The 22,350-nt window shown below is 46.2% G+C and overlaps 1 protein-coding gene across 1 annotated transcript; it reads right to left on the minus strand.

Annotated features, from left to right (window-relative positions):
* Positions 1-359: 359 nt before the first annotated feature.
* On the minus strand, positions 360-16,462 carry GPR182 (G protein-coupled receptor 182). Its single transcript, XM_040340959.1, has 2 exons — positions 16,207-16,462; positions 360-3,086 (listed from the first exon to the last, which is right to left on the minus strand). Exon 2 carries the CDS (start codon positions 3,063-3,065, stop codon positions 1,941-1,943), a length of 1,125 nt encoding a protein of 374 aa, XP_040196893.1. The 5' UTR covers positions 3,066-3,086; positions 16,207-16,462; the 3' UTR covers positions 360-1,940.
* Between the last annotated feature and the right edge of the window lie 5,888 nt (positions 16,463-22,350).

A 22,350-nucleotide genomic window follows, 5' to 3' on the forward strand; every position in this document is an offset into this window, starting at 1 on the left:
AAATAGAACATGTTCTATATCTAAACCCCGATGGAATTCATCGGAATTTCCGATGAAAAAACTCAGATGGGGCTACACACGATCGGAAATTCAGATCGTGTGTACGGGGCATAAGTGTGCTGAGGGCAGTACATTTACACCATGGAAAAACTGTAACCTCGGATTCGAAAACACCAAGACTGAAAAAGGGATGGGCCATATCTGAAACACAAACTGTACTTATGATTATTTGTGAAATGTTTTAGGTGTCAAAGGCTACCTTTCCCTGCATTTGCATGTCAAACATTTAGGGGTTTTGGAACCTTTTGTTAAGTACAAAGTTTTCCTTGGACTAAAAGTATGATTTATCAACCAAGATGCTCCTTAGTTTACTTATTTTAATGAAAATACAATCTGAAATACAATATGACATGAACATTTCATCTTTTGTTACAAAACATTCATTATTTACAAATCAGTGTATCTTTTTTGCAATGCCTTTATCTTTTAAGCATAGATCATCTTGGAGTTCTTACTGTCATGCCTTTAATCTTTTCATCATAGATCATCTGGGAGTTCTTACTGTCTTCAGTCCAACTTAGCATTTCAGGGTAAATAGGGTAAGATTAAATATGTACGGTTAGTCCATTTCTCTGTGGAACATGGTAAAATGTTCTCAAAACTAGTTATACATTATTTTCATATGTTGAATATTTGTCCTCTTCCTCAAGCCTTCATTTAATCAGGAATTGTCTTTTGGCTGAAGGACAGCGTGGTCAGAGGGAATGCATATCTTTAAGCCTCAAGATTTTTCATGAAGTTTCTTCAGGAGTATCACATTGTTTCTTGTAATGCTGCATTTCGGATTGCAGACCTAGAGCCAAAACATTTTCATTTATTTTTTTAAATAGAGAACTACAGGTTGGGTGGACACATACCCATATACATTTATATCATGGTTCCAAAATGACTGTCATTCCTGAGAATGTTCTCATATAATCAGTTAGTCAAACCAATGCATGTGGCCTGAATAGAAATTGATCATTTTCCAGTGCTTGATCCATTTGTGGTCAGAACGTAATTACACATTTTGAACCCACTATGGCTTACTACACAAAACTGTAACATATACAAAGGTTTTAGCGGTATAGCTTATAATAATTCACATGAGGTTTATTGTGATGGAGCAGTAAATGGAACCTAATGCCATAGTCAAAGTAACTCTCATTGTGTATAATTATGATATACAAGAGAACAGCACAAAGGTCAGTAGTGCTGATTTATGAGAAAATAAGCTAATAAATGCCATTTCATGCCTGCCCATCACAGACCGGTAAAGGTTTCTTTATTTTCGTTCTTAAATGTTAACTTAGAAAAAAAAATGTGAACTACAACAGATTATGAAGGCAACAACACCATTTTGATTGCTTTGGTTTATCTCTTATAGTCTTATAAATATCTTAAAGCAAACTGGTCAGCCAAAGGTGCCTGTTCTAACCCTTATAAGCCAGAATAGCCTCTTTTCAACCCTATGAATTTCGTTTTATGAAGGCCCTGGCTTCCCTAGGCTTACACTGCCCACCAGCCTATTCTTCATTGAGAGCACCCATCTGGAGGGATGGATGTTGGGCAGAACTTATCCTTAAAGTCAGTTAAATTGAGCCTTTAGTATCAATGTTACTTGTGATTTCTGCTCTTGGGCAGGGCTATTACCTTTTAAAAGGAAATCTGTACTGAAAAATGTAGACAGGGAAAATGCTAGTTGCATGAATCATGGTCAAAGAGCTAGCAGCAAGCAAAATCTGTGTAATGTCAATATTAAAGCCACTTGAACAGCATGACAGGCAAGCAAAATGGCATTTTCAAAAGGAGAGGTCAGCATGGTTATCCTCCATATATTCATCTCAATGCATGTTTCCTTAACAAGTCTAAACTGGCTGGCGAGTTCATTTGAAAAAAAATTACATTTTTAATTCTGGAATATTGTTGCCAGGAATGTCGGGAAGTGTTCCTGGTTCTTTCGTTATTACAACTGAATGATCAGTAACAGACGTGGAATGTTCTGGAGCATTTTCACCAGCCTTTTTCTCCTTTGGAATGTACTTGACAACGGCATTAATGAATTTGCCCCTGAAATCCTTGCTGAGGAAATTATAAAGGACTGGATTAGCCACACAGTGAAGCAATGAAGTGCAGTCAATTATCTCATAGAAAAAATAAAGAATATGTGCAAAGCGGCAGTTGATAAAGATGTAGGATCCATGTAGTGTCAGTATTATCACAGTGGCATGATAGGGCAGCCAGCTAAGTAGGAACGTCAATATGTAGGCATAAATAAGCCGACAGTGTCTTCGGCTTTCTGGTCTTCCAGATTTCTTAATGTGATAGGCAGTCATCAGATTGTAAATGAGGATTACAACAAAAGGGATCAGGAACCCAAGGATTGTTGTCATGAGAGTAACCGCAAGAGCCCATTCATCATAGGACTCAAATGGTGCCATAAACATGCACACTGGGTCTGAAGTATCCACCAATTGCATGTGGATAACATCTGGTATGGGAAAAATGGCAGAAATCACCCAGATACCAATACAAAGACCTTTTCTGATCTTTACCTGGTTTTGACGCCAGAACACTGAAGACGATGTTAGAGTCAAGTAGCGGTCCACGCTTAGAGCAGTAAGAAAGTATATACTGCTGAACATGTTGGCAAAATAGAAATAATGTGTAAATCGGCACAAAAATCCACCCCAGAGCCATGTATATTCCAGAAGTGCCTCCAACATCCAAAAGGGCAAGGAAAGAACCACTCCAAGGTCTGCCACTGCCATATTTAAAATATAGAGATTAATGGAGCTCTTGCTTCTTCTTGATTGCCAGTTTACCCATATCACTAGTAAGTTTCCAGCCAGACCAAAAACAAATGTAAGTAGATACAGAATAAAGAGGAAGATCTGTTTGACACCTTCATCTAGATCAACCTCGCAGAGGGAGAAAGAATTGTTGAGGTAGTACATAAGCTCTGTCCAGTTGTGGATATCTTCATACTGCTCATCCGATTCCAAACTTCCAAACTCTTCAGCCATTTTAAATTAAAGTAACGACTTCTGAAAAAAAGAAGCAAAATAATTAGAAAATCCGTGAAAATTGCTGATACGATTATGTCCACAATAGCATAGCCAGAATGTTTGTCAAGTGCGGATGGGACGTTTTTGTAATATTTATCTAGCTTGGGTAAACAGCAACATGATTCAGTGAAATATTCTGTGGACTATCTCAGTGAAATAAAGCTGAACTCTAACCAAATAGCTAAAAAAGGCTGTCCAAAGACATGCTGGTAGGTTAATTGGATCCTGTCTAAATTGTCCCTAGTATGTGTATGTATGAATGTGAGTTAGGGACCTTAGATTGTAAGCTCCTTGAGGGTAGGGACTGATGTGAATGTACAATGTATGTATGTAAAGCGCTGTGTAAATTGACGGCGCTAAATAAGTACCTGAAATAAATAAATAAATACAAATAAATATATATATATACTATATTGTCAAAAGTATTGGGACACCTGCCTTTACACGCACATGAACTTTAATGGCATCCCAGGTCTTAGTCCGTAGGGTTCAATATTGCAGCTATAATAGCTTTAACGCTTCTGGGAAAGTGGTGCACAAGGTTCAGGAGTGTGTCTATGGGAATGTTTCCCTTCTGGGAAGGCTGCATGGCTGGACTGGCCTACTGGGATACTGTGACATTTCCCAGTAGGCTGTCTGCCCTGGGGCCGCTTTGCTGTGGCTGCAGCGCTCCCCTCCTTCCTCTTGTGTATATGTCATTTAACACACAGCGGGAGTCTGTCTATCACACAAGCTGGTCTAGGAGGAGGGCGGGACTTTTATCACAGCGCAGCCGAACAATTCACACTCAGCTCTGTGACACATCGGTCTTCTGCTGTGCATAATCCAGACACTGACTGGTGAGGCTGCCTGCATGGACGAGCCCAGTCAGTGTAGTGAGGCTACATTGATAAGCACAGTGAGGCTGCAAGAATGGTCACAGTAAGCCTAAAAAGATGAGCACGGTAAGATTGCAATGGTGGGCACAGTAAGGCTGCAATGGTGGGCACGGTAAGGCTGTAATGATGAGCACGGTAAGGCTGCAATGGTGGGCACGATAAGACTGCAATGGTGGGCACGGTAAGGCTGTAATGATGAGCACGGTAAGGCTGCAATAGTGGGCACGATAAGACTGCAATGGTGGGCACAGTAAGGCTGCAATGCTGGGCATGGTGAGGCTACAATGGTGGACACAGTGAGGCTGCAATGGTGGGCATGGTAAGGCTGCAATGGTGGGCACGGTAAGGCTGCAATGGTGGGCACGATAAGACTGCAATGGTGGGCACAGTGAGGCTGTAATGGTGGGCATGGTGAGGCTGCAATGGTGGGCATGGTGAGGCTGCAATGGTGGGCACGGTAAGGCTACAATAGTGGGCACGGTAAGGCTGCAATGGTGGGCACGGTATGACTACAATGGTGGGCACAGTGAGGCTGCAATGGTGGGCATAGTGAGACTGCAATGGTGGGCACGGTGAGGCTGCAATGGTGGGCAGGTAAAGCTGCAATGGTGGGCACGGTAAGACTGCAATGGTGGGCACGGTAAGGCTGCAATGGTGGCCATGGTGAGGCTGGAATGGTGGGCACGGTGAGGCTTGAGGCTGCAATGATGGGCACGGTGAGGCGGCAATGATGGGCATGGTAAGGTTGCAATGGTGGGCACGGTAAGACTGCAATGGTGGGCATGGTGAGGCCACAATGGTGGGCACAGTAAGGCTGCAATGGTGGGCACGGTAAGACTGGAATGGTGGGCACGGTAAGGCTGCAATGGTGGGCACAGTGAGGCTGCAATGATGGGCACAGAGAGGCTGCAATGATGGGCATGGTGAAGCTGCAATGATGGGCACAGTGAAGCTGCAATGATGGGCACGGTGAGACTGCAATGATGGGCACAGTGAGACTGCAATGATGGGTATAATGAGGTTGCAATGATGAGCACGGTGAGGCTGCAATGATAGGTATGGTGAGGCTGCAATGGTGGGCACAGTGAAGCTGCCATTATTTTTACACAATGTCACTTCCTCTCTTCACCTTCTTTCCCCACTTTATTTGATAATTGCCCTTGTTTGTCACCTTTTTGTCTTTTTGTGTTGTACACGGTTTTGGCTTAATCCATCACCTCTCTTGGGGTCTCCCTTTGGGGGAGCCCCACCTATTACTTGGGTGGGTCTGTTTTGGCAGACCCTCCAAAGAATGGGGTCCATCTGGTTTCGGCCGGAAGGACCATGTGTAAGTACCTCAGTCCCCATCTGGAGCCCAACGCCCTGAAGGGATCAGGGTTAAGGTCCTTTTTCTTGGAGGACTATGTGTACACTCATTGCACATTTTGTGTTACACTTATATCTAATCTGTAAGTAAGGTTTTGCCCTGACACTTACCATATCATCCAACTATTCCACTTTTCTGTGTTTCTGACTAGGAAAAGGCTGGCTCTTATGTCATGCTTTGAGCATATTTAGCATCAAGCCTCAAAAAATGAAGTCACTCTATACAACATATTTTCTCAGGATTGCAGTAGCACGGGCTGTCATCCTCTTCTCTCCTTTACAGCTTATTATGTCACTAAAGAGGCACACATATGCAGCCAGTGAAATACTCTTCGCAGCTTTATGATTTCATAAAGAAAACGTTTGAAATAGGAAACATGGAAGCTACAAATGCTGGCGAATTCTGAAAATGCCTGGTTGTTATGCTAACCCTCTAGTTTCAGTACTTTTGGTTACTGACAAGAATACCATGTTAGAACTTACAAATGGTTCATTATTTCAAGATATATTCTGATAATAGGCATAGCTATTTTGCTGCCTAATGTGTGAAATATGTTTTCCTTTTCCATGTTTACAGTCCCATTTGAGAAATCTAGAAACAATTTTAAAAATAAAATCCTTACCTTAACTTTACTTGCAGGCTATCCTCAACAAATAAGGGATGCTAGTCTGATTACCCCAAGTACATTTAAGAGACAGACTGAGGGACCTTATTAAGTCCATTTACATACAGTGTACCACCTAAGCCAGGGGTGCCCAACCTTTTGAAGCACGAGGGCCACCTAAGCGACTTGCTAACCGGTCGCGGGCCACAATGAGTGAAGCAGGCAGATGGCAGGTCCGTGTCCGCTCTGCATATGGAGAGCGGAAACGGACACAGCCCACTAAACTCTCTTTTTTTTTTAAGCGGATCGGATTGGAGGTAGGACACAAGTCGGTTTACATCTGCCACTCTTTAGAGCTGAATGGAGGGTCAAATTGGGTCCTTGTGAAAGGGGCCCAAGGCTGATTTCACACCGCGGGTGCAACACAGTGTACATTTGGCTTTCCTGCACTTTACAATAGACTTCTATTATATTCTGCAGGTTTGGTGCACTTTCAGAAAGCTCATTAAACTCACAGGTAATAACAGAAGTCTATGGCTCAGTGCAGGAAACCCGCAGGTGCACTGCTCTACATCTGCAGATCAGTTTGAAAGCAGCCCAGTAACCACTGCAGAACAAATATTCCCATATATACACTGTAATAATAGTAATAAACTGACCTTTAATAACAGTATTCTATTCCAACAGAGAGCATGAGGTCGCGGGCCACATCAGAGGTCTCCGCGAGCCACATGTGGCCCCCGGGCCACTGGTTGGGCACCCCTGACCTATGCCTTCAGATTTTTTTTACCCCTTGTTAGGACAGACAGCCTACAAATCGAATTTACCACTGATAAAAAGATCAGCAAATTAAAATGTAAGTAGCAATTTTTACATTTCTTTGTAACTTTAAATGTATAACAAATATAAAGTACGTGATATCCCAATTTGGTTGTAGAAGCAGAAATAGTTCAGTAAATCTTCATTACCAGCTTAGATTTTGCATGACCATAAACAGCCCAATTCTCTACCCAGTCAGAAAACCTGCTGTGATGCTGGCTAAATCAACTGTTTAGGCGTATCTTGCTACCATAGATGTCCTCGCAACCATGAAGCCTCGTACACACGACCGAGGAACTCGACGGGCGAAACACATCGTTTTCCTTGTCGAGTTCCTTGTTAGGCTGTCGAGGAACTCGACAAGGCGAGTTTCTCCATTCCCGTCGAGGAAATAGAGAACTTGTTCTCTTTTTGGCTCGTCGAGTTTCTCGGCAGTTTCCTCGACGAAAATGTACACATGACCGGTTTCCTCGGCAAAAAAATATCTCCCAGCAAGTTTCTTGCTGTTTTTTGCTGAGAAACTCGGTTGTGTGTACGAGGCTTAAGAGGTGTTCATTAATCATGCCTGGAGATCTTCCCCATTTTTTAAAAATCTCTTTTCACTGGGACCAGTTCTTCCCTTTTCTCATTTAAAAGAGGAAAGAAAGTTAATTTTATAATGGATGCAATATGTTTATTGTGTAGGTAAATGCTTACATGTGTCATTTACCAAGACATTTTCATTTACATGGAAATCGTCTTATTTTCATATATGCTGTTCTAACTGGGACATTCTAGAAGTGCATGTCCATTTAGTATTTACCACATCGTTATGTGCTGTCAACACTACTTCGGACATGAGCCTGTTAATATTGTTTTAACAACAGGGATCAGCATATAAAAAACGATAGGAAATGCAACACATCCTTTTTTGTCTTTCCTTGTCTCAGACAGACTGGGGTTGATTTACTAAACCTGGAGAGTGCAAAATCTGGTGCAGCTATGCATGGTAGCCAATCAGCTTCTAACTTCAGCCTGTTAAATTAACAATAAAAACTGGAAGCTGATTGGTTTCTATGCAGAGCTACACCGGATTTTGCACACTCCAGTTTTAGTAAATCAACCTCACAGATAGGTATGGCAAAGAACAATACTTCACCATATTTTTTTCCCTAGTAAGGGATGCCAGGATGATTGGAAATCCATTATTTAGACAATTTTTGGTGTAAAAAAAAATTTCTAAAGTTCACATGTGTACATCCTACTTGTACAACAACATTTGCATTGTTACATACTTAAAAATCTTTTTGTTTATGTCTAAAGGTACTCATATACATGTCACATAATACAAGTGACTGTGCTGCAATCAAGTGACATTCTTAGGTTATATGCCTTAAAGATTCTTGCAAGATGGACAAGTTGGATATAGGAGATGTTATTTCTTGGTACATACGGTACATGTTCTCGTTCATTTTATTTTGGTACATATGTCATAGCTATATTGTTTATGAAAATAGCAAGTGCAAATTATTTTTACAGCCTACTTGACTTTTTGACCTAGAAAGAAAAATTCCACCAACAGTATATGTTTCTAACCTAATACTTTGCTTAAAGAGCCATCAATTAGCTTAGCTGAAGATCGACAAGTTCATAGTGTAATAAATGGTTTTGTGATTTACTATTATATTGCAGTTAGTGACCAACTCCAATTAATGTCAGATTCTACACTCTTGATGATCTGCACAGTGCTCTCTGCCACCCCCCAGTGCTCTCTGCCCCCCCCAGTGCTCTCTGCCACCCTCCAGTGCTCTCTGCCACCCCCCAGTGCTCTCTGCCACCCCCCTCAGTGCTCTCTGCCACCCCCCCAGGGCTCTCTGCCATCCCCCCAGTGCTCTCTGCCACCCTCCAGGGCTCTCTGCCACCCCCCCCCCCAGTGCTCTACACCTCCCTCCATTTTCTCTGCTACCACCCCAGTGCTCTCCGCCACCCCCCAGTGCTCTCCCCCACCCCCCAGGGCTCTCCGCCACCCCCAGTGCTTTCCGCCACCCCCCAGTGCTCTCTGCCACCCCCCGCAGTGCTCTCTGCCACCCCCCGCAGTGCTCTCTGCCACCCCTCCCATTGCTCTCCGCCCCCCCCAGGGCTCTCTGCCACCCCCAGTGCTCTACACCTCCCCCCATGTTCTCTGCTACCACCCCAGTGCTCTCCGCCACCCCCCAGTGCTCTCCGCCACCCCCCCGGGCTTTCCGCCACCCCCCAGTGCTCTCTGCCACCCCCCGCAGTGCTCTCTGCCACCCCTCCCATTGCTCTCTGCCACCCCCCAGGGCTCTCTGCCACCCCCAGTGCTCTGACCCTCCCCCCAGTGCTCTCACCCTCCCCCCAGTGCTCTCCCCCTCCCCCTAGGGCTCTCTTCCACCCCCCAGTGCTCCCCGTCACCCCCCAGTGTTCTCTGCCACCCCCCAGTGCTCTCTGCCACCCCCAGTGCTCTCTGCCACCCCCCAGTGCTCTCTGCCACCCTCCAGTGCTCTCTGCCACCCCCAGTGCTCTCTGCCACCCCCCAGTGCTCTCTGCCACCCCCCAGTGCTCTACGCCTCCCTCCATGCTCTCTGCTACCACCCCAGTGCTCTCTGCCACCCCCCAGTGCTCTCTGCCACCCCCCAGTGCTCTCCGCCACCCCCCAGTGCTTTCCGCCACCCCCCAGTGCTCTCTGCCACCCCCCGCAGTGCTTTCTGCCACCCCCGCAGTGCTCTCTGCCACCCCTCCCATTGCTCTCTGCCACCCCCCAGGGCTCTCTGCCACCCCCAGTGCTCTACACCTCCCTTCATGCTCTCTGCCATCACCCCAGTGCTCTCTGCCACCCCCAGTGCTCTCACCCTCCCCCCAGTGCTCTCCCCCTCCCCCTAGGGCTCTCTTCCACCCCCAGTGCTCCCCGTCACCCCCCAGTGTTCTCTGCCACCCCCAGTGCTCTCTGCCACCCCCCCGTGCTCTCTGCCACCCCCAGTGCTCTCTGCCACCCCCAGTGCTCTCTGCCACCCCCCAGTGCTCTCTGCCACCCCCCCCAGTGCTCTCTGCCACCCCCCCCAGTGCTCTCCGCCACCCCCCCAGTGCTCTCTGCCACCCCCCAGGGCCCTCTGCCACCCCCCCCCCAGTGCTCTACACCTCCCTCCATTTTCTCTGCTACCACCCCAGTGCTCTCCGCCACCCCCCAGTGCTCTCCGCCACCCCCCAGTGCTCTCCGCCCCCCCCCAGTGCTTTCCGCCACCCCCCAGTGCTCTCTGCCACCCCCCGCAGTGCTCTCTGCCACCCCCCGCAGTGCTCTCTGCCACCCCTCCCATTGCTCTCTGCCACCCCCCAGGGCTCTCTGCCACCCCCAGTGCTCTACACCTCCCTCCATGTTCTCTGCTACCACCCCAGTGCTCTCTGCCACCCCCCAGTGCTCTCCGCCACCCCCCAGTGCTTTCCGCCACCCCCCAGTGCTCTCTGCCACCCCCCGCAGTGCTCTCTGCCACCCCTCCCATTGCTCTCTGCCACCCCCCAGGGCTCTCTGCCACCCCCAGTGCTCTGACCCTCCCCCCAGTGCTCTCACCCTCCCCCCAGTGCTCTCCCCCTCCCCCTAGGGCTCTCTTCCACCCCCCAGTGCTCCCCGTCACCCCCCAGTGTTCTCTGCCACCCCCCAGTGCTCTCTGCCACCCCCAGTGCTCTCTGCCACCCCCCAGTGCTCTCTGCCACCCTCCAGTGCTCTCTGCCAACCCCAGTGCTCTCTGCCACCCCCCAGTGCTCTCTGCCCCCCCCAGTGCTCTACACCTCCCTCCATGTTCTCTGCTACCACCCCAGTGCTCTCCGCCACCCCCCAGTGCTCTCTGCCACCCCCCCAGTGCTCTCTGCCACCCCCCAGTGCTTTCCGCCACCCCGCAGTGCTCTCTGCCACCCCCCGCAGTGCTCTCTGCCACCCCTGCAGTGCTCTCTGCCACCCCTCCCATTGCTCTCTGCCACCCCCCAGGGCTCTCTGCCACCCCCAGTGCTCTACACCTCCCTTCATGCTCTCTGCCATCACCCCAGTGCTCTCTGCCACCCCCCAGTGCTCTCCGCCACCCCCCAGTGCTCTCTGCTACCCCCTGCAGTGCTCTCTGCCACCCCCCCAGTGCTCTCTGCCACCCCTCCCATTTCTATCTGCCACTCCCCAGTGCTCTACACCTCCCTTCATGCTCTCTGCTATCACCCCAGTGCTCTCCGCCACCCCCCAGTGCTCTCCGCCACCCCCCAGTGCTCTCTGCTACCCCCTGCAGTGCTCTCTGCCACCCCCCAGTGCTCTCTGCCACCCTCCAGTGCTCTCAACCTCCCCTCCAGTGCTCTCAACTTCCCCCCCCAGTGCTCTCTGCTACCCCCCAGTGCTCTCTGCTACCCCCAGTTCTCTTTGCCACCCCCCCCCCAGTGCTCTCTGCCACCCCCAAGGGCTCACTTCCATCCTCCAGTGCTCTCAACCTCCCCTCCAGTGCTCTCTTCTACCCCCCCCAGTGCTCTCTTCTAACCCCCCCAGTGCTCTCTGCTACCCTCCAGTTCTCTTTGCCACCCCCCAGTGCTCTCTTCAACCCCCCAGGGCTCTCAACCTCCCCCTAGGGCTCTCCGCCACCCCCCAGGGCTCTCTGCCAGCCCCCATTGCTCTCTTCAACCCCCCAGGGCTCTCAACCTCCCCCTAGGGCTCTCCGCCACCCCCTAGGGCTCTCTGCCACCCCCCAGGGCTCTCTGCCACCCCCATTGCTGTCCGCCACCCCCCATTGCTCTCCGCCACCCCCATTGCTGTCCGCCACCCCCCATTGCTCTCCGCCACCCCCCATTGCTCTCCTCAACACCCCAGGGCTCTCAACCTCCCCCTAGGGCTCTCTGCCACCCCCCATTGCTCTCCGCCACCCCCCAGGGCTCTCTGCCACCCCCCAAGGCTCTCTGCCACCCCCCAGGGCTCTCCACCTCCCCCCAGGGCTCTCCGCCACCCCCTAGGGCTCTTTTCCACCCCCCAGTGCTCTCTGCCACCCCCCCCAGTGCTCTCTGCTGCCACCCCCCCAGTGCTCTCTGCCACCCCCCAGTGCTCTCCGCCTCCCCCAGTGCTCTTTGCCACCCCCCCAGTGCTCTTTTCCACCCCCCTCCAGTGCTCTCAACCTCCCCTCCAGTGATCTCAACCTTCCCCCCAGTGATCTCTGCCTCCCCCAGTGCTCTCTGCCATGCCACCCTCCAGTGCTCTCTGCCACATGTAGTGGCTTGGTTATTGGACTCAAAACTTTCTGTGCTAACACAGAATGACAGAATGGACTGTCAGGAGACAAATGGGTCTGATCATTTGGAATAATAATATTTCTAGAAATCTACACCAGTATTAAAGGACAATGCTTAAAGAGGGCCTAGTGTGTTTAAGTTAGGTGGACATAGAATATGTAAACCCAACATTTCATATTCCTGATATGTGCCTGCTGTACCATATACTTGTGTGAAAAAGTATCCTGTTCTCTTTGTATTGCTTCCTTTGTGTAATATCCCTGGTCTTCCTGCTAGTCATTCTGTTTTCCTATTTAAAACTTACAACATTAAACAGGAGAACACAGCATGGTCAGTTCTCTAGCTGTGCTGGAACCAGGGGCGTAGCTAGGTGGCAAGAAGACCAGGGACTTCAGCCTGAGGCCGGCACCAGGGGGGGGCTGGAAGAAGGTGGGGGCGCTTCAGCCCGAGGCCGGCACCGGGGGGGGGGGGGTCACGTCAGCACGGTTTTGGATCAGGGATGGTCATGGCACAGGTTTTTTGGGCTGGGCGGTGGGGGGGGGGGGGGGGGGGCGGGGTAAGCTCACTTGCTGGTTGCTGTCTGGCTTACCATTGCACACTCAACACTAAACTCACCTACCTGACACACTGACCATTTCACTGACTACTACCTGACATACATACACCACCTTCCTGACATGCATACACCTACCTGACCTACACTGACCTCACCTACCTAACCTACATACACTCACCTATCTACCTGACATACATACACCTACCTGACCTACACTGACCTCACCTACCTGACCTACATACACTCACCTACCTACCTGACATACATACACCTACCTGACTTTGCATTTTGCATTTACATTTACTCTACTGCCTGCTGGACCTAGTGGCCTTTTTACCTTTCTATCACCCGATCGCTCCACCGCTGGCCTGATCTCTCCCAATCGATGCGTGAGCCGCCCGCCCGAGCTCCGAGTGGGGATCATCTCAGTGATGTGGCGCTGCATTATTGTAATTCCCACCTTCTGGAGCTTCGGGCGCCTATGATGGACGTCACACGTCCCGGCATTGGATCAGTGGGACGTCCATCATTCATAGGCGTTGGGCTCCAGAAGGCGGGACCAGCCTGTTATCGCACTCGGCAGGACTCGGCCACAATCAGCGCGGTGGCACTCAGCAGGACTCTGTCTCGGCGGCACTCGGGATCAGAACGGTCCCCGTGCTCGCTGCTCGGGGCTAACAACGGCTGGCTAAATGCCCGGGATTCGGGGCTTTACAGGGACCCATTCGGGGCTCCAGCCCCCTAAGCCCGGGCCTAACGACGTCCCTGGCTGGAACCTTTGAACCTTTCACTGGGCAGTTTGGTTTGCTGCTGTTTCTCTTCGCCAAGCCCTAATGGAGCTGAGAACAGAGTGAATGTGATCACTTATAATAATGGGAAAAAAGTGTTTATACTTTTTTTTTTATATTTCACACAATTGTTTTGCTTTATGTTTCTATTTTATACTAAACGGGTTGTTTAACAAGATGGGAGTTTACATATACTAAACCCCTATGACAGGTCAACTTAGGTACACATCTCTTTATAACAGATTTGCTCTACCCATTGCAAATTATTGTGAACAGTTTAAGTGTATGGGTAGTTTTAAGTGTTCACTTAAATGTGATCTTCCAGGTTTTTACGAGGCTTCTGTTTTGATCCATCAGTAACACAATTCGCAATGACTGAAAGTCACTAAAATTACATGTGGTGAAGCATAAACTGAAAACGTCTGCTAGTATTCTGACATATTATTCTTATCCGTATTCATGTGTAGCATTTAAATCAACCCCTCCTCTGTGTAAATACAATCACTATAGATAGAGGATGTAAAACATTCCATCGGTAGAAAAAAAAAGTTACCCAAATTTCAAAAGGAAGATAAAAAACATTTCCTGTTGTTTGATATCTGTTCAGTACTTAGAGGGTTATTTTTACAAACATTCCACAGTGAGAGGTCAGACCCTCTATGTGAGCTTTATGGAGTGAAAAGGAAATGCTAGGAAGTATTTAACAAGAGAGAAGCATGGACCCATTCTACTTATGATCAGTTATATAAAAACAATTGCTTTTATATATTTGTAGCTTTCATGGTACTATGTGTCATGGCTAACAGCTATGTAAGGTTTGTATCTCTATCTACAAATAATGTTCTTGTTGTAATAGTTGTCATGGATGAAACTGTACTTCTTCAAGTCTGATAACCCAAGAGGACAATCTGTCGATTTCCAGCTGTTGTATCACAAATAATGAGACTCACCAGAATGTAATGTCAAAACTGATTTTAGATGATCAGTGTCAGTGTATTGAATATCAAATAATTACCCATCCACTTACTTTGTCTTGAGAATAAAGAGTTTAAGAAAATTCATAATAAGCAAGTACATACTGTAGATATTTTTGCATTTGCATTTATTATTTAATTTTTTTTTTTTTTATATTTAAGATTTTAGCATAATCTAGAGTACATATTAGCTAATTAAGTATGTGGATTATTAGATTTTTCAATTCTGTTCCGTTTTTTTTTTTTGGTTTTGTTTTTTGTGTTTTTTTAGTGCACATCTATTCTGCTCTGGCTAATTGAAAACATGGCTATATGGTAAATATATTTATCTCTGTAGTTAAAGCATATCTAAACTTAAACAGAAAGTTGTAATATATTGCAGCTTAGATGAGGTGGTTGCACATTTCCCTTCTTTTCAGGATTTGTTTTCCCTTCATTATCACCTGGTGACTCAGAAACACACTGCCTGCTCTAAGGAGACAACTCTCACCTGCTCTGTATCTATTGAGGCGCAGCGTTGTCACCCTAGGCTTCAATACCTGATTTGGACTACATACACCTATACATAGCAGATAGCTGATAATTATTGGACATCTCAGTTCAGCTCAGTGCAGACTTAACCTGTTGCAAGCTTGTTCTGGGTTAGTAACACAAACCGTATTGACTCTAGAGACTGGCATGTAACCAGCATGTTTCATGAGAAGGTCAGCGATGGCAGCCTACATGCCAACACATCATTTTTTTTAATACAGGTATTTATATATAGCTTTGTAAATTGTTTGTAGATTGTAAATTCCTTGAGGGCAGGGGCTGTGTAAACTGACAGCGCTATATATGTAATATGTAAGGATGGAATATACTGCGCTACCTAAATACGTGAAAAATATATATGTGCCGCAGCTCACAATGTGAGACCGCACATTCAGAGAATACAAAAAAAAGGGAAAAAAGAGCTGCGCAAATGAATAAAGTGAATGAACCATGAATCAATATAAAACAATCTAATATCGATCACAAATGTGGAATGTGAAGAATAATAAGAATAATAAATAAGCGCTATATGTTCCTGAAATAAATAACTGACAATTTACATATTGCACAGTCCCTGTCCTCGTGGAGCTTACCACCTAAGGTCCCTATCTCATATGCATACATACGCACACTACAGCCAATTTATACAGGATCCAATTCACCTACCAGCATGTCTTTGGAGTGTGAGAGGTAAACCACACAAGCACAAAGAGAACATGCAACTCCAAGCAAACAGTGTACTGACCAGGATTTGAACCCAGGACCCTGGTGCTGCAAGGCAGAAGAGCTGAATTTATTTGCACTTTTCTGACTTCATCACACTTAATTCTGATTGGTTGCTATGAATTACTACCATTAATATTAAGACATCAATATTGAATAAGGTAAGTATATAAAAATTGTATATAAAAAGTATATACAAGTATAAAACATACAGTATAGGTTTAAATCCATATACTCATGGTAAGTAAAATTAACATTTAAAGATGGTTCCTTTTTTTAAATAAACCCTAATTAAAAGTTGTTTTAGAGATGTAAAATGTATAATTTTACTATAAATATATATAGTTGTTGCACATTTTGCAGATTTCTGTAAGGTAGTACAGTAAATGTATCCATTATTAAATTATGACCCCCATCTGAAAACACTGTGCTATATTGTATACAAGTATACAGTTTAGTAACATGAAAATTAAAATATGTGAGCCACTTTCAACATGAGTCCAATGTTATTAGATTTCCACCAAGGAATATTCTATGTTAAGAACAGAGTCTGAGTGTCATATATTGTAGTCTGTGCTGTAGGCATGGTAAGAATATCATGGAAAGCTTTTCTTACCTGTAAATATGCTGTACGGATTGCCTGCGATCTAGTGAATCTTTTCCACAGCTGTTAGCGAAGATTCTCTGCTGCAAGTGGCATGAGCTATTTTACACTTGATAGTAGCCTTTGCTTTCAGGAAATGATCCTGTATATCCTGAAGCTGCAATCATTGCTTTTGCTTTTGCTGCCCAGGATATCCTCTTATGCAAACTCAAACACCTTCTAAGATTCTCCAAGCCCCTAAGTGGATCGGTCCCTTTGTCCAGAGAGGCATGAATGCTGCAAAGAGGAATCTCTAAATAAATAAGTCTTTCCTTTCTCCCATGGCGCACATAAAAATACAGGGGTTATTTATTTTTTCATTCTTGCTATAGCTTACGCGTGTGATTAACACATTGGCTTGACTTTTCAAGCTGTGAGAATTACTGTATGGTGCAGTGCAAATATTTTACTAGATATTTCAAAGCACATTCAAATTGAGCCACAAGACAGGGGTTAAGCAGAGTTTGCAGATAATAAACATTATGCATTTTTTGAAGGGGTCATGTCTGAATTCTTAAAAGGTCTAAACACAAAGGCTTGCATAACTACGTTAATGAAAACTGACATTATGACATACGGATGCAATTGGTACTTATTTAATGGGAATAATCATATTGGAATGCTATCTGTGGCATATGCTGGATAGTGAAAAAAGCAATAGAATAAATAGATAATGCTGAAAATTATTATAGTAATCCGAAAGTAACCATATTTATGCTGTGGATGCTACAAAAAGTGGTTAGAACTTCCACCTAGCAGCGCTAGGGTTGTCAGTTTAAATCCCAACCACAGCACTGCCTACCTGGAGTTTGCATGTTCTCCCTGTTCCTTCGTGGGTTTCCTACCACACTCCAAAGATGCACTGGTACCGTATTTGCCGGCGTATAAGACGACTGGGCGTATAAGACGACCCCCTAATTTTCCAGCCAAAATGTTGGTTTTGGGATATACTCACCGTATAAGACTACCCCCTTCCTACTAGCCATGCCTCGCCTCACGGTGCCACCATTACATGCCAGACTGTGCCCCATTACATGCCAGACTGTGCCCCATTACATGTCAGACTGTGCCCCATTACATGCCAGACTGTGCCCCATTACATGCCAGACTGTGCCCCATTACATGCCAGACTGTGCCCCATTACATGTCAGACTGTGACCCATTACATGCCAGACTGTGCCCCATTACATGCCAGACTGTTCCCTTACCTTATCCTAAGACATGCAGAATCGCGGCCGTCCATTTTTTCAAAAGCCGCGCCTCCTACGTCTTCTGTTCCGTGATAAGCGGAACACTCAGCTTCCCAGGAGGCACTGTGTTCAGTGTTCGCCTATCACGCAGGCCCTCTCGTCTGAGGACGAGAGGGCCTCTGTGATAGGCGGACACTAAACACAGGATGAGAGGGCCTCCGTGATAGGCGGACACTAAACACAGTGTCTCCTGGGAAGCTGAGTGTTCCGCCTATCACGGAACAGAAGAAGTAGGAGGCGCGGCTTTGAAAAATGTATGGCCGCTATTCTGCATGTCTTAGGATAAGGTAAGGATGTTAGGTTACCGGCGTATAAGACGACCCCCGACTTTTAAGAAGATTTTAAGGGGTTAAAAAGTCGTCTTATACGCCGGAAAATACGGTAGTTTAATTGGCTCCTGTCTGAATTGAGCTTGGTCACATTATGCAAACCGTAAGATAATTAACATGGCTAAGGAACAGCCAACATAAAAATGCATAGTATGCTAATTAACAACAAGCCTTGATTAGTCAGGGGCTGCCCAGACAATCTGGCAACAAGGCCACAACTCTGGATACACAAAGTACATTTTAGTACACTTTATTATAAACACATAAACATCCCACATTGGTTCGGCAACAAGGTAAAGTGGACACAATATTAATCACATCTCCAAGAGATGAGCGGACAGAAACAATAGGCGACTTAATTAACAATGGGAATTCAGACCTAGGAGGCACACAATGGGGCAGAGACACTTAGCACATAACATCTAAGGCCGGGTACTCACGACCAAACATGTACGATGAAAGCGGTCCGTCGGACCGTTTTCACCGTACATGCCTGCCAGAGGGCTTCTGTACGATGGTTGTACACACCATCGTACAGAAGTCCGCGCGTAAACAATACGCGGGGCGTGTGACGATGACGCGGAGACGTGGGCGGGCCTGCCATTTAAAGGCTTCCACGCATGCGTCGAAGTCATTCGACGCATGCGAGGGACGGCGGGCGCCTGGACATGTACGGTAGGTCTGTACTGACGACCGTACATGTCCGAGCGGGCAGGATTCCAGCGGACGGTTTTAAAACACGTCCACGAATATTTGCCCGCTGGGAAAAGGCCCGGCGGGCAAATGTTTGCTGGAATTCGGCCCGCTCGCGCCTACACATGACCAAACATGTATGCTGAAACTGGTCCGCGGACCAGTTTCAGCATACATGTTTGGTCGTGTGTACGGGGCCTTAAACAGATTATAGCAGAAGACCCCAGCATCGGGTTGTTATGAGCTGATTATATGAACATCTGCTCTGATTCTCAAAGTCTAAAGCAGTCAGTTCCGGTTTGGGCACAAAGGCCCCAAATCTGGATCCAGGTCCTAGATTCCCAGAGTCTGTGTTTTTGAGGAGACATGGACCCATTTTCAAAGAAAGACCACTCCAAGGGTCCCCCAGGCGCACACCTTTCAAGAATAGAGCCCCCTCAAAAGCCAGGGTCCATAGTCAGTATTCAAGAGGCTACCCTGCAGTCCCCTCCAAAAGCTCCTGTCCTGGTTGGGTCTGTCATAAGTACTAATATTAAATAAATATTTTAGCATTATATTGCTACCTGTCAGAAACCATGATTTAGTTAATCAAAAGGAAGCATGCTGAAATAACAAGAAATCAGCATCTGCTATTCTATATAACATCAGCCATGATTTTACCATCCTTCATATGGTTGAAGCTTTGCTGGTGGTTGATAAATGTTTATCTTCCTATCGATTGTCAGATAAATGTATTGAGCCTGATATTGGTCATCCTGAGTCCTTATATTTAAGAGGTCCTGTTTTTTTTTTTTTTTTATTACAAGGGATATTTACATTCCTTGTAATAGGAATAAAAGTGTTTTTTTTTTTAAAGAAAAGTGTAAAAATAAAAGGTAAAATGACTGTGACCGTGCCCGCGGGACCCGCAGACTCGATGTCCGCCGGTGTCCCGCGATCGTGTCACGGAGCTGAAGAACGGGGAGATGTCAGTGTAAACACAACATCTCCCTGTTCTTCCTAATGACATGTCACTGATCGTCTGCTCCCTCTCATTGGGAGCAGCGATCAGTGATGTGTCACTCGTAGCCATGCTCCCTAACAGTTAGAATCACTCCCTAGGACACACTTAACCCCTTCCTAGCCCCCTAGTGGTTAACCCCTTCACTGCCAGTCACATTTACACAGTAATCAGTGCATTTTTATAGCACTGATCGCTGTATAAATGTGAATGGTCCAAAAATAGCGCCAAAAGTGTCCGATGTGTCCAGCATAATGTCACAGTCACAATAAAAATCGCTGATCGCTGCCATTACAAGTTAAAAAAAATATATGTATTTATGCCATAAAACTATCCTCTATTTTGTAGACGCTATAACTTTTGCGCAAACCAATCAATAAACGCTTATTGTGCTTTTTTTTACCAAAAATCTGTAGAAAAATACGGCCTAAACTGAGTAAAAAAAATTTTTGGGGGGGATATTTATAATAGCAAAAATTAAAAAATATAGCTTTTTTCAAAATTGTCGCTCTATTTTTGTTTATAGTGCAAAAACTAAGGTGATCAAAAATGAAAAAAATTACGCCAATTTTGGTTGGGAGCCACGTCGCACGACGGCGCAATTGTCAGTTAAAGCAACGCAGTGACGAATCGCAAAAAGTGCTCTGGTCTTTGGCCAGCCAAATAGTTTGGGGCTGAATTGGTTAAAGCGGGGGTTCACCCTTAGAGGGCACTTTTCCCCCTTAGATTCCTGCTCGTTATTACTAGGGGAATCGGCTATTTATTTTAAAATATGTGCAGTACTTACCCGTTTACGAGACGCATCCTCTCCGTCGCTTCCGGGTATGGGCTTCGGGAATGGGCGTTCCTTCTTGATTGACAGGTTTCCGAGAGGCTTCCGACGGTCGCATCCATCGCGTCACGATTTTCCGAAAGAAGCCGAACGTCGGTGCGCAGGCGCAGTATAGAGCCGCACCGACGTTCGGCTTCTTTCGGCTACGAGTGACGCGATGGATGCGACCGTCGGAAGCCTCTCGGAAGACTGTCAATCAAGAAGGAACGCCCGCTCCCGAAGACCCATACCCGGAAGCGACGGAAGAAGATGCAGCTCGAAAACGGGTAAGTACTGCACATATTTTAATATAAATAGCCGATTCCCCTAGACCGAACGAGCAGGAAGCTAAGGGGAGATTTTTTTTTTTTTTTTAAATGGGTGAACTCCCGCTTTAAGCAAATAATATGTCACTCTTAAATAAGTGTGATCAACAACAAGCCAAGGTTGAGATCCGGAGGTCAGCAGAGCGTGGTTAGCAACAAGCCAGGTCAGCAATGGGTAGTCGGGTAATAAAAAATCAGAAACACAAGAGCGCAAGTGAGACCCCTTTCACATGGGCTGTCCAAACAGGTCCGCCGGTCAGTTTTTCATGGGTTTGGATGAAAACCAACAGGCAGTCCATTTTCATTCGATCTCCCCATAGAGGAGAGCGGGACTCTGTCTCCACTATGCACATTGAGTGGAGATGGACCTGTGATTCGCCTGCTTAACGGGGATCAGCATAGTGATCCACCGCTGAGCAGACGGAGTCTGTCAAACAGAGGCGCTCATGTGAAAGGGGCCTTACAGGGTAACTGAAGATTATCTAGCTTGGAAACAGTTCCAAGATTGGGCATGTGCCATGCACTGATGCACACCGAGGTTCACGCGAAACATATGTCGGTATGTAGATGCGCTGACGTGTGGGCCCATGCTAGTTACTGGCAGGAATTCCATGTCTTCACACAAGTGCATGTGCACTTCTGTTAGCATCTAGACACACTTACCACCCTGACCCCCACACTGTCCTGTATATACTGTACCTAAAACATTTAATGGCATGCCTCTTGTAGAATCATGCCCATTTAAATGAATGCACAACCCTTAAAGTACATCCTTTGTCTACAATGATTTGCTGGACACACACAGCAGAAAAGGTATCCTTTTTTTTTTAAATGTTGACAACTATGCGTGTAAAATTAAACTAAAACCTTTTGGTTGTTCTCTTAATCTGAGTTATATGTCAAGTATTGCACTCAGATTCTGCAAATTTCCTGTAGATGCTTCTGAACAAAATGGATGTACATTCTTTTGTCATATTGTTCTCTCTTGTTTATTTCACCATTTCTCTGTCTGGTGTTCTCAGAATGTAAAATGACTGACCCGTTCAACGGGGTGACTTTTACCAGAGCAGTGGCACTACTGCTATCTGTATGACAACTATAAGCTCTGGACAAGCAGGTTTTGTTGTCTATATGGTGGTTAAAATAATTGTTTGTCATAAAGCTAGTTTAGTAATCAACCCTCAGCTGTAGTCCGATATTGAACTGCACATGTTCTATAATCAATTCACTATCTGACCGCCTTCCTTACTCTAACCCAGGGATCTTCAAACTTTGGCCCTCCAGTTTTTTAGGAACTACAATTCCTATTATACATGGTCATGTCTGTGAATGTCAAAGTTATACAATGCCTCATAGGATGTGTAGTTCCACAACAGCTGGAGGGCCGCAGTTTGAAGATCCCTGCTCTAACCTGACTTGGAGGTAGGAGAGAGCTTAAAGCGGATCTTCAACCAAAAGGAGAGTGCAGCTGATTATCTTCCTCCCCCCAGTCTCTAACACATATTTTTTTTTTTTTTATGGGAGCAGGTACCTTTTTTGACAGCTACACGCTGCTATTTGCATGTACGCAAGAATGACATGTATTTGGCCCATTTCCACCCCTGCTGTCTGTAGCCTCCTGGCACATGTCACACATCACACGTCCCATAAGGCTGCAGGACCAGTCAAACTGCATGATCATCCCTTGTGCATGCAGAGCGATGAGCTG

The sequence above is a fragment of the Rana temporaria genome, chromosome 2 (assembly GCF_905171775.1).
Source record: "Rana temporaria chromosome 2, aRanTem1.1, whole genome shotgun sequence".
In the NCBI taxonomy this organism is placed as follows: Eukaryota; Metazoa; Chordata; class Amphibia; order Anura; family Ranidae; genus Rana; species Rana temporaria.